A 12,381-nucleotide genomic window follows, 5' to 3' on the forward strand; every position below is an offset into this window, starting at 1 on the left:
ATGATAAATATGGATGTGAAATATTTTCCTTGAATATATATGGAGTCTCAAATGATGAATTTAAAAAATGACTTTGTATTTATTCTGTATGTTAAATATTTAATGAACTCTAATTAGACTTATATAATTGTACGTGGAAACACTCTGACAAAGCCACACCTCCTAATAGTGCCACTCCCTGGAGGCCTATGGGGGCCATTTTCATTCAAACCACCACACTGGGTAAGCACTCAATTCACTGAGCTCTCTACCTTTCAGACAATGATATTTTTTGTATATAACATGTATGTACATGTGTGCATGAGTATAGATGTGAGTATGCTGTGGTGTTCATGAGGTCAAAGGTCACTTCTCAGGAGTCCTTTGTCACCTTCCACCTTTTTTGTTTTGTTTTGTTTTGTTTTGTTTTGTTTGTTTGTTTGTTTGTTTCAAGACAGAGTTTCTCTGTATAACCTTGGCTGTCTTTGAACTCACTCTATAGATCAGGCTGGCCTTAAACTCAGAAATCCACCTGCCTCTACCTCCCAAGTGCTAGGATTAAAGGCATGCACCACTACCTCCTGGCAACCTTCTACCTTTTTAAGCAGGGTTGCTATTATTATAAAGTATTTTCCAAGGTGGCTGACTCATGAGGGCTTTTTTATTCTTGTCTCCACTTCCCCTCTTGCTCTAGGAGTCCTGGGGTTATAGATGAATGCCATCATGCCCAGCTTTTGTATATATGAGTTCTAGGGACTGAGGTCATCGGGTTTGCATGACTACTAAGCCATCATCCCAACTTCCACCTTATTTCTTGTGAGGGGTCTCTCACTGAACCTGGAGCTCACCAGTGTGGCTAGACTGGTTGTCTGTCTGCTGAGTTCCAGGAATCCCTTATCTCTACCTCCCCAGGGACTGGATTACAGGTCCAGGTCACCACACCTGGCCTTTTACTCGGGTACTTGGAATCTAAATTCAAGTGTTCCTGTTTGTGCAGCAATCAGTCAGAATGACTGTGCTGACACTCTGATCCCTATCTTGTTGTTTGAGACCAGGTCTTCCTGGAATCCAGAGTTTGCACTTGGGCTAGGGTGGCGGGCCCCACCCACTTGCCTCTGCTCTCCCTTCCCCCACTGCTGGGATTGCGAGTTCATGGCACTCTTCTGGGTTCTTTCTGGCAACTGAATCCAGGTTGTACAGCAAAGATTTTACTGACTGAGTTATCTCCTCGCCCCTAAAATATAGCTTTATATCTTTAAACATATGATAAGAAAAGAAAGAAAACTGCATCACACTCTTGTAAAAGTCATACAATCATTTAAACACTATCAAGATTCATATGATATTTGTCAGGTGGTATTGGTGGCATACTCCTTTAATCCCAGCACTTGGGCGGCAGAGGCAGGCAGGTCTGAGTTTGAGGCCAGCCTGGTCTATAGAGTGAGCTCCAGGACAGCCAGAGCTACACAGAGAAACCCTGTTTTAAAAAGCCAAAAAGGAAAAAAAAGGATTAATGTTATATTTATAATAACAAAATATGATTCTCAGAAAGGGGACTCTAATGATTCTAATTGTTATAAAACTATAAAATCATATACAAAAATTAATTCACCTTCTCCTTTAGTTTTAGATGATTTGGACAACAAGCTGGCTCAGGAACAATCTGCAGGATTGATGAATACCAGAGTGCCATTCAACTATGGATCAAGGACACAGTTCAAGCTGTCTCACAGGAACAGGCATGGTCATAGCACAGGAAGGCATCAAAACTACCATAGTGAAACTTCTAACATGTCTATCTATGACATCCTGAGGCCTGGAACCCCTAGAGAAGGCTTTAAAACCTTTTCTCCTAGGACAAAGACAATTTATGATATGTATAGGACCAGGGAGCCCAGAGTCATCAAGGAAGACTTCATGCAAAAGAATGCATTTGGTAGTGCATCTCTGTGCTTCGACAGCCGGCAAAGATCAGCCTCACCTGCCGCAGGGCGTTTTACGGCCAGGAGTTTACACTTTCCAGCTGATACTCAAAACAAGAGTAGTTTTACGCCAGTGAGACACCAGCAAAGCCCCAAAAGGACTCCTTTATCATCCATCATATGGAATAGGTCAGATGCTTCTAGACATAGGCAGAATCAGGAAGAGTCACTGGGGATGCCAGCACCAATGGACATTGACCCTGCTGAGCAATATGTGTCTCCTAGGTGTTTTCAGGAAAGTAGGAGGTATGAGGTGCGCCATTCACAGAACACTTACCAAAGCTACCCTTTCAATGTCCCTGTGGATAATGCAATGAGTCCTGACACATTGGAGAACTCAGAGAATATGCCATTCTACCGTCAACATAGCCCATTTGCACAGTCCTTCTTTAGCAGTACCTTCAGAGAACAGAGATTTGGACAGAATTCTTTTTGGAGCCGGCAAGAAGAGCATTCTTCCTGGTCTGACTTTCCCCAGAGCAGGAAGCTGTTCCCTTCTTCTGACAAGGACTTTGAAATGATTTCTGTTGAAGCAAGCAGGACATCATCTGTCTGCAGTCATGGTGTCCCTTCTCAGCACTGGAGGCCACATTCTCCCGGCCATGGAACATACGTTTTCAGAGGTCAAGAAGACTCCCATTGCTGGCGACCTGATTTTCAAACAGCCCCACTGGGGAGCAGGGACACCTCACATGTTAGTGAGAACCAGTTTCCATCCCATTTCGTCACACCAGATGGGCTTCCTATGACTGACTCAAGCTGCCACATCCAATCTTCTGGGCTGGACTCTCAGCAGGGCCACTTCCCTATAGAAGAAGCTGTAGCTGAAGACCCTTATTTGTTGGGCAAGGCTCAGACTCTAGTGTCTTCATTCAGAACTCCCTTCCCCCTAAGTCCTGATGACAGAGGGGAGTCTCAGAGTTTCATCTTCCAGAATCCCACAGCGACTTTGCAGAATATAACCCCTAATAAGCCAGACTCTCTTCCAATAAGAAACTGTACAGAAGTTCCTATGGCTCATGGCCATTCTAATGAATCGCTGTCTCTTACTGAAACCCAGCCCAACATCCCAGTCACAGAAACGAACAGTGAGAAAGATATGGATACGTCTATTTCAAAGGATGAACAGCTAAACAAGATGGACCAGAAGAATAGGCCAATTGGGTTACCCCAATATGTTTCACAGACTGTGATCTCTAATGATTTACCTGATTTTCAAAATGCCAACTCCCAGGACTCAACCCCAAATGACAGGTATGGTTTTAATGCACCTGCCACAGAACATTCCAGAAGGTCACCCAGGGTCTTTTCCAGGAAAGGTACTTCCCAAATTCATACAGCACACAGAAATCAAAGCAATGAACCAAGCAAAAATAAGTGTTCTGGGGGGGATGGGAGACTTGACTCAGCGGCTTCCCTGCCTTTCATCCAAGAAAGTGGGACATCGGCCTCTCTTCCCAACCCAAATCAAGGCTGTCACCAGAAAACAGGAAGTAATGAGGACAATTCAAGCACCATTAAAGATAGTCATTGGTGCTTTGAACCCACTGCTAACCAAAATCCACAGCCTCCCAGGGAGCCTGCTATTTTAGATCTTGAGCGACAGCAAAGTCCTTCCACTCATTCTACCAATGTCAGCAAGCAGGCCACAGGGCACAGCGTCTCACAAGATCCTTTACGTGTGTCATCAGATGCACCCCAAGATTCTTTCCTTGGTGCTCTTCTGATACCTTCCACCACAGTGGTCTCCAGAAGCCTTCCAGGCCAAGATCCAGGTCAAGAACAAAAAGAAGAAAAAGACAAGGCTACAACCAAGAGCCAAAATGATCAACTGGCTGTAAATTCTACAGACAACCAAGAGAGTCATGATGGTCCGGCACTTCCACATGATGCTGTTCACTGCCATCCATACTCTCCCTTCAAGAATGGGAGGGGGAAGGGGCGAGTAAGGCGCCGTGTATCCTGTATTGAGAAGCTAACCAAAACAGAGAGTAGAGCGGCACCCACAAGAGAAGGCAGTAGCTGTGCTGAGGACCAAAGCAACAGCAAAGTTCCTGCACTCAACACAGTCTACTGTACCTTGCCGAGAAGACCAGCCAGCTTTCTCATACACAGCAGACAGCAGGAAAGTAAGGTGATAGCTGCTTCCGTTAGAAATGGGCCACTTCCGTTCCAAATAAAAAATAAAGCAGAAGTTCCAGGTGGAAAGAGCACATCTGACAAGCCCAGTTCTCCTGAATCAGTGGGTGATGCTGCAAATTCAGTCATGGGGACACCCAAAGCCACTAAGAAGATGACGGATCTGAAAGCCATTAGATCGGCCTCAGTTAGGAAAGGACCCCTCCCTTTCCTCATCAAGAGGGCAGTATCATGTCCTTCGGGGGAGCCGTGTACCTTGGCTGAAAGCCGAGAAAGAGAGAAGGCATCATCAGTCCTAGACATGGATGCTTCTCCTGTAATAGCCAAGCCTGGGGGGAGAATCTTTAGGTCTCTGGAAGGTGAATCATCATTTAGAGAGAGTACTTTCTCTGAAAAGGAACTTGCTCATGAACACACTGGAAAAAATAGTGAGCTTCCGGCTCCCAGAATGAGCTCATTTACCCTTTCACACAAAACTCCTGAACCTTCGGGTGCAACTGGACCAGGAAAAGAGAGCGGGAAAGCATTACATAAGTTTAAGACAACTAGCATGTTTTCTGTTTCTGGCGATGAAGAGAATGTGAAGTGTCTTGAGGTGGTTTCGATATATTATACTCTACCAAGGAAACCCAGCAAAAAATTCTGCAGCCTCCTTCAGCAGTACGCACAAGGTACCGAGTCACTCAGAGATGCTTTTCAGGGAGAGACCGAAGCACCTCCTAATACTTTAGCAATCGATGAGCCGAATTGTCCTGCACAAATGCAGTCAGGAACACCTCCACCGCAAGACCTAAAGATGCAGGTTGACTCCGCTCCATGCTCTCTCTCCTACAGCCCTGAAAGTAAAGCTGTCTCCCAATTGCCAGATAGAGAGACCTCCAAATCTGCATTAGAGGAAATGGCTTCTGTGGGGCCAGATGTTTCTCTTCCTAGAGAAGAACCTAAGATGGAAGAGAGTTCCCCAAGGAATGCATCTAAAACAGTTATAGATGATTCACTAAGCAGGGAAAAGAGAGAGAAAGAACTGCTAAGACAAATCCTACAGACCCGCTTACTGCATCAGGAAAAAGGTGCTAGAGAAGAAAACACTAAGAGTCATCAACAGCCTTCTAAAAGCCTCCCATCCCACTCAGAAGATAATGTTGAAAACTCTCAAACCAGAGGAGATTCCAAAACGTGTGCAGGTGGCCTGGCCGCTATCTCAACAGGAAATGGACGATATCCTTGGAGAGATCACTTGGCTGCAGTGGTAGGTGACCATTCTAGTAGGTCACAGCCTAGGGAAACCAGTGGGACAACTGGGTCAGACTGCCAAAACCTGACTGATAAAATGCTCTCTGACTCAGAAAGCCAAGCCTTTGCTTTAATGCCAGCATTGCGTAAGCTGCAGCTTGCTGAAGAGGCTCAGACAGGGGGAGCAGGTCTGCAGTCAGAACCCAGGAAGGCAGGGAGTCAGGAAACAAAAGCAGCAGAGATGAGCAAGGTTGAAGATAAAGAACAAATGTTGACACGGGATCAAACTTTACTTCCTAGAGGAAATAATAAAAATAAAACCAACATGGATGACCTAGAAACAAAAGACAGATACTCAGGTAAACACAGATTGGCAGCCATATCTAAAGCAAGTAAAAAAATCCCAGCTAAGGATTTAAGTCCCAGAAAACATGTAGCTACAATCTTCTCCCAAAGTGATAGCAAATCTGGCTTTAGAAGGCTCTCTCTATATAGACCAGAGGACAACCCACTATCCCCTGAACCTATTGTAAAAGCCACGGAGTCCACAGATGAAAGCAGCCGGATGAATGTGGACAAACCTGAGACCCTTCTCCAGGAGACCACAGTATCCAGCCCTGGACCTCCTGGTCAGTTCTGCCATCAAAAATCTGCTAGCATTTTGCAACCACATCTGAATGAGTCGCACAGTGTCTTAGAAACACCACCCAAGAGTGAGGATTCCAGAACTCAGATTTCAGGAGAGTTGGGAGCCCCAGCTCAGCTTACATTAACCAGCCCCTTAGAAAAAAGCTCTGGCCATCAGCAGAGGTTAAGTTCTCCTTTCCCCCTAGAACCTACACAGAAATCTACAATAAACTCCCATTGTCAGCTGCGGCACAGGAGTGCCCCATCTCCAGAGTCGGACCATGAGCCACAACTCTATAGGTCGAAGAGTTTAAGAAACTTCACTGTGCAAAGCGACTTGGTGTGTACAAGTCATCCTCCCAAAGCCAGGGGGCGCCACTTCTCTGAAAACACTTCCATTGACAATGATCTGAGTCAACTCTCCCTCGAAGATGGCTCTTTCCCCAACAGTGGGTACAATCGAAGGTTCAAATCTTTTTCCGAGCTTCCTGCCTCTTACGAAAGTGAAAGTTGGACTTCATATAACAATAGGACACGAGGTCCCAAGTCCACCTCATCCATTTCCAGGCCTATTGACTATGGAATTTTTGGGAAAGAGCAGCAGTTGGCTTTCTTGGAGAACGTCAAACGCTCACTCACACAGGGAAGATTGTGGAAGCCAAGTTTCCTCAGGACCCCTGGCTTCCTCAAGGATGATGTTCTTAACGCTTCCAGCCTGTCACAGTCAGAGCTGGAAAATTCTCCGGTGGGCCAGGCACCAGAAGATGGCTTATTTCCAAGTGAGCCACTTAATATCTACAAGGACGACCCAGTGGACCCACTGGACTCAGACTGGGACACAGACACAACCACAGATGACGAGTACTACCTGGATGAAAAGGATAAAGAGTCAGAACTATGAGACTTTTGTGAGAAACTGCATAATATAATGCTGTCATGTTTTGCTTTTTACCAAAAACTTACTGTGGAAATTAGTCCAATAATTATAGACAGATAAAAAAGAGCTGGTTTGGGAGTGTTCAAATCCTTTCTATTCCATTTTTTTTCCTTTATGAATTCACTGGTTTTGAATGGTTTTGTGTGTTTGTTTTCCCTACTATGTTTTTCCTGGTGAATTTTGCCCTCCTTGTCTCTCCCCCCTAGCCTCATCTCCTAAGCCACTTTACAATGTTAGCACTATCTTCCTCATTGGTAACTTCTCTTACCAATAGTTTGGGGACATGTCCAACCTTGTGACTTGTTAACTACCCAGTACAGCTACAAAACTGAATTGCCTCTCTCTGTCCACAGCCTGAATTCCAGATATTAAATATAACATAAGGAAAGCAATCATGGGGTAAAATGCTGTCATTGTGTGTGCATATGCTTTTCAGTGTCTACAGAGGCCAGAAGAGGGCACTGGAGCCCATGGAATGGGAGGAATAGATGGTTGTTAGGGGTCACATGGGTGCTGGGAGGCAAAGCTGGGTCCTTCTTCTGCAGGAGCTGCAAGTGCACTTAGCCACTGAGCTCTCTCCAGCCACAGATAAACAAGCATCCTTATTATGCCCTGTTGTGTAGGCAGCCTTGGACGTCTGTAGTTGGTTCTTGACACACATTTAGAGAACATGTTAGGTTATAAATGAAAGATTAGTCCCACTAATGCCTTCAGGGATTTCTCTAAGAGAGTTTGTGGTGATTGGCTGAATTTTTGAGAGCTAAGTTTTCACACTTAGTGCTTGGGTGAAACCCAAATGATTCAGGCAGTGTGTCTTGGCCACAGAGACATAGCTGACAGATGGAGACAAGCAGACAGCTCTTTTTTGGGCCAGCATTATTGCTACTTTCTCCATAACTGATTTTTCCCATCTCTCCAGACCTGTGCATTTCCCATTTCCTTATTTATAGCCCAGTCTTGAGTTTTAAACTCTTCTCACATAATTTCCTTATTTATAGCCCAAGCTCTGTAGTTTGAGGAATTTTTACATAATGTCAAGTATATACATATATAGAATAGATATACAAATCAAACCTTCACTGATAACTCAAATTTATTTTAAAACAGTTTTCTGGCTTACACAAATTTACCATTTGTTTAAGGTAAAAAACAAGCATACACCAATGAGGTAGTTATATCTGTTTGTCTAATACAACACAGTCTAAGGATATACTAAGGTTACCCATATGCTGGGAAATAAAGTGGACTTTTTAAAGTCTTCGTTATCTGTAATTGCATTTCTATATGAGCAGAAATCTTTGCATGCACAGTAAAAAATAGTGCAGTTCGTAACAATATCAGATCTCTCCCTTCCCCTCCTCTTCCTCCCTTCCTGCATTCTTTCCTCCTCCTCTTCCTCCTCTCAGTACAGGATATATGCTGTGTGTTTGGAGTCAAGGCTGCTGTGAGGTCATACCTTGCACTATGGGTAAGCACAGCCAGGATTCATTATGTGTTTAATCTAGGGTTATTTTTGTTTGGTACACATTTAGAGACCTTTTATTGTTGCTTTTTTGTTTTCAACCCTACACTCAATTCTGTGAAGACCCATGGTTTACGATGCTTTGGACTAAGATGCTTTTGGTGAGGCATTCAGAGGGAACTTTGGATGAATCCTTAAAATTCGAGGTCAGATGTGATGTCTGGGAACCACTTGCCTTTCCTGCTGAACCTTTTGTCAAACCCTCAGGCACATTGAACTCTGAGCTCTTAATGTATTGCAAATCACTATGATACCCATTGCTAATTTGGCTTCCTACCTCCTTAGTTGCTACATAGAGTATCTGGGGCTTTCTTGCCTTGTAATTCAAGGCAAAAGTCCACGGATGAGGGTGGTCTAGACCTGCAAGCAGCATGGGATCCTGGATCTCAATGCAGGACTGGATTTTGTCTTGTTTTATAGGTGTTTCTGACATAGTTTTATTTTCTACTGTTCATCCAAAGAAACTGAAGCTAAGGGTAGGTATTGGCAAAGTGTACAGAGATCTGGCAGGGACACATTTACAAGGAACATCAATACATTATTATTGCCCTCATAATTGGTGTCTGGTCCTGGCTAGTTTACATCAGTCCCATAAAACTAGTGAAGGTGAGGTCACTAACAGGAAAACCTCTCCTTAAACCTGTCTACTCAAATTTTGAGCTCTGGTTAAAGCTCAAAAAGATGCCTAATAGAATTTTAAACCAGCTCTTCTGAATGGATCCAAACTTGAATAGCAAAGAGTAAAAAAAAAAAAAATCAATTTCTCGTTTAATGGTGTGTGTTTGTACATATGCCTTCCCTCTTTTGCTATTTGATTATCTAAGTAAAACTCTCATATAGTATGACTTTTTGTGTGTAATTTTAATATATTCGGAAATATTTTAACACTAAGATCTTTATTGTTTCTTAAGGGATCACCATGAGATACTATTTCAATAAATATTTTGAATCTACAAGAGTCTAGAAAAGGTGACAGGAAGTTAGCTTGCTTTTCAACAAGGAGAGGATGTGAAGAAGAGAAGTCAGAGTAAAAAAGGACAAATACTTTGGGGACTCAGGCTCTCTGTGTTGGAATCTTCTATCCATATGAAGGCTGCCCTTCAGTCATTGCTTGTCTGCACTATGTATAAGGACTACCTGCTTATCAGGCTGAGGGATCCGGAAAACAGTAATTTCACAAAAATAGAATCACATCTCTACTGTTTATAGTTTTATGAAGTGCTTCGTTGAAGAAGTATAGAGACTTTCAAGAGTTTCTTTGTGTTGTATGTAATATGTAAACTGCTGGGTTTTGATGTGCATTTTGGGCATAGCTGTGGTAACTTCAATGATAGTCATTTTATATTGTTGTTTTTCTAAAATACATAACTATTAAACTTTCTTGTAAATGGAGTAAAACACTAACTAATCAAGATTAATAAGTGCCTAGGAAATTATTAGCTTGCTTAAATATTAGGATAACAACACAATTATATAAAATTTGACTTTGTTTAAAATGGAGTTTAATAAGATTATTTTACTCTGTAGATAGTCACTTCTGAATGGTTTACTCTTACATCATTAATACATTGATCTTAACAAACCTCCAATTGCTATTAACATGAATTGGTTAAGGATAAGCTCAAAAGAGAAAACTATTTTGTATAGGAAATAAAGATGAGTCACAAGGGTGCTAAAAGAAGCCTACAGAGGTTGTGGAGAAGATGAGATTCAAATGGAAATTCACATCTCTGTAAAAACAAGTTCCCATGCTGAATGCTGGTAGGTTCAAACAGGCCTCGTCGCATGGAGTTTACTGTAGAGCTGTAGAATATCCTATCTAAATGTACAGTATAAATATGTAAATATTTTACTTTGGAAGTTTGTATTCCCCCTTAAAGGCTCTTTGTGGCTGACAATTCTCTTCTGAACCAGGAAGCCATAATAAGCACTCTGTCAGACCTGTCAAATAACCCTGTCATGTTTCTCCTCCGAAGCTGTTCCCAAAGTGTGGAATAGAATAGACAATGAAATTTTAAAGTAACACTTTTGTGGAAATAAAGAACTTAAACAGATGCACTGCATCCCTTGTTGGTTTTTCTGGGTTTGTGCTTCTGAAGACAGAACCTTACATGCTAGGCAGCTCCGCCACTAAGCCACGGCCTCAACTCCAAAATCCTGTTAGAGTTGCTTTTATTTACTACCCTCACATTATTTTTTAAATTTTTTTATGTGTATGAGTGTTTTGCCTGTCTGTGCACCACGACTGTGCATGCCTGGTGTCCACAGAGGCCAGAAGAGAGCATCAGATCTTGAAGAACTGGAGGTACAGATGGTTGTTAACAACCATATGGGATTGCTGGCAATGAAACCTGGGTCCTCTGGAAGAACAGCTGGTGCTCTTAACTACTGAGCCATCTTACCAGCCCTTTAAAAGATGATTTTTTTTTTAAGTATGAAATTTCCCAGGAAAATTATGAAGATACGGAGAGGAAATATGCCTGGTCTTTCTGACAGTTATTGGGGGAGGTTTGTCAAATGTATGACTTATAATTCTAAAACAAAAAGAGTGTCTTGCTTCTCTGTCATGTTACACCCAAAGTAGCCAACCAGCTTGGAGACGTCAGAGCGCCTAGCCTAACATCACTTCCTGGAGGTTCTTAGGTATAGCAAAGAGGAGGCAGTGGGCTTGAATTAGGGGTCAGCTCATCCACTAGAATAATCCACACATTATTCTTTGTAGCTTAAGACAATCACTTAATGACCCTTCTAATTACTGTTCACTGGTTGACTGGTTGCAGTCTTAGGAGTCAATTGCTTGATCCCGACCCCCACCCAATAGGTGTTATTTCAAGTGTTATATACTTTCTCGGGCCATCTTTCACTATCACCTAGAGCCAGATAGCCCCCAGCTCACTTCTCTGGGAAAATGAAATTTAAGTTCAGTTTTGGCAGAGTGCGAATATGTGTTTACATTCACGCTACATTATACTATACTGCTGCCCTGTAGTTTACGAGTGACTTATTCCCAGTTCCTAATGATGCTTCTAAAGAGCCAGAGGTGGAAGCCAGGCTAGCCCAAGACCCCAGCACTGTGGCACATGGGCGCATGGGCGCATGGGCATCTGTTGCTTTCTTCCTGCTGACCTCTATCCTAATCTATGATTGGTAATTGTGTTGGTGACCTAGGCCCAAGCTCAAAATGTTCAGGAGCCCAATTAAAGCCTGGGGCCTGGTTCTGATATGCTCTGGGTCGAGATCTAGTGTGAAGGGACAGAAGCCCTCTATCCTTTCTACAGGATGAGTTCTTCTAGATTTCTCATCCTCGGAAGAAGAATTAGTTCCTAAAATGTTAATGCTCTGCAGATAAAAAGAAAAAATAATTAGCAAGAGTGAACAAAAGAGGCTGTGGAGAGACCGTTCTTCTGGCTCCAGATGCCCAGGAGTGAGGTACCCAGGCCATCCACCCTCACTTTCCAAAGTGAGCACGGAAGGAAAGGTACCCAGCTCTTGCCTAACCTGCCTTCTGCTGCCCATATGCCCTACACCAGAAAACACTGAAAAGACAAGGGACAGAACGGGAACCATACTCCAGCGACTTCATGGTCAGAGGCTGCCAAGCATAAATAAACGAAACAGGTGAGCCTGTGTGTGAACCAACACCAGTGGGATTCCTCACAGGGAAGCCATCCCTTGTATTCCATTTGTGGCACTGAAAACCAAACCTTGATTTGCACTTATTGTAAGCCATGTCTCAAACACTTTTTCTGGCTGGGTGTAGTGCACACCTTTGATCCCAATACTTGGGACACAGAGGCAGGTGGATGACAGTGAGTTAAAGATCAGCCAATCTATATAAATATAGAGAGAGTTCCGGGGCAGTAGGCGATACATCGAGAAAACCCCATCTCAACCAGTTTTCTCCACAGGGCAAGGTGGTTTGGCTTACACACCTTTAATTTCCCTGTACTGGAGGAGGCTGG

The 12,381-nt window shown here is 43.2% G+C and overlaps 1 protein-coding gene across 4 annotated transcripts in view; it reads left to right on the plus strand.

The window, feature by feature from the left end:
• Exph5 (exophilin 5) overlaps nucleotides 1-10,473 on the plus strand; it is a 96,791-nt gene extending 86,318 nt beyond the window's left edge. For 3 of the 4 annotated variants that reach the window (XM_031343529.1, XM_031343527.1, XM_031343530.1), the window contains one exon: nucleotides 1,604-10,473. In XM_031343529.1, coding sequence (XP_031199389.1) covers nucleotides 1,604-6,861 — 5,258 coding nt within the window. In that variant the 3' untranslated portion in view covers nucleotides 6,862-10,473. The remainder of the gene's footprint in view (nucleotides 1-1,603) is intronic. The other variant, XM_031343528.1, reaches the window with a different exon arrangement.
• The last annotated feature ends 1,908 nt before the right edge of the window (nucleotides 10,474-12,381 follow it).

The sequence above is a fragment of the Mastomys coucha genome, unplaced genomic scaffold, assembly GCF_008632895.1.
Source record: "Mastomys coucha isolate ucsf_1 unplaced genomic scaffold, UCSF_Mcou_1 pScaffold23, whole genome shotgun sequence".
Lineage (NCBI taxonomy): Eukaryota > Metazoa > Chordata > Mammalia > Rodentia > Muridae > Mastomys > Mastomys coucha.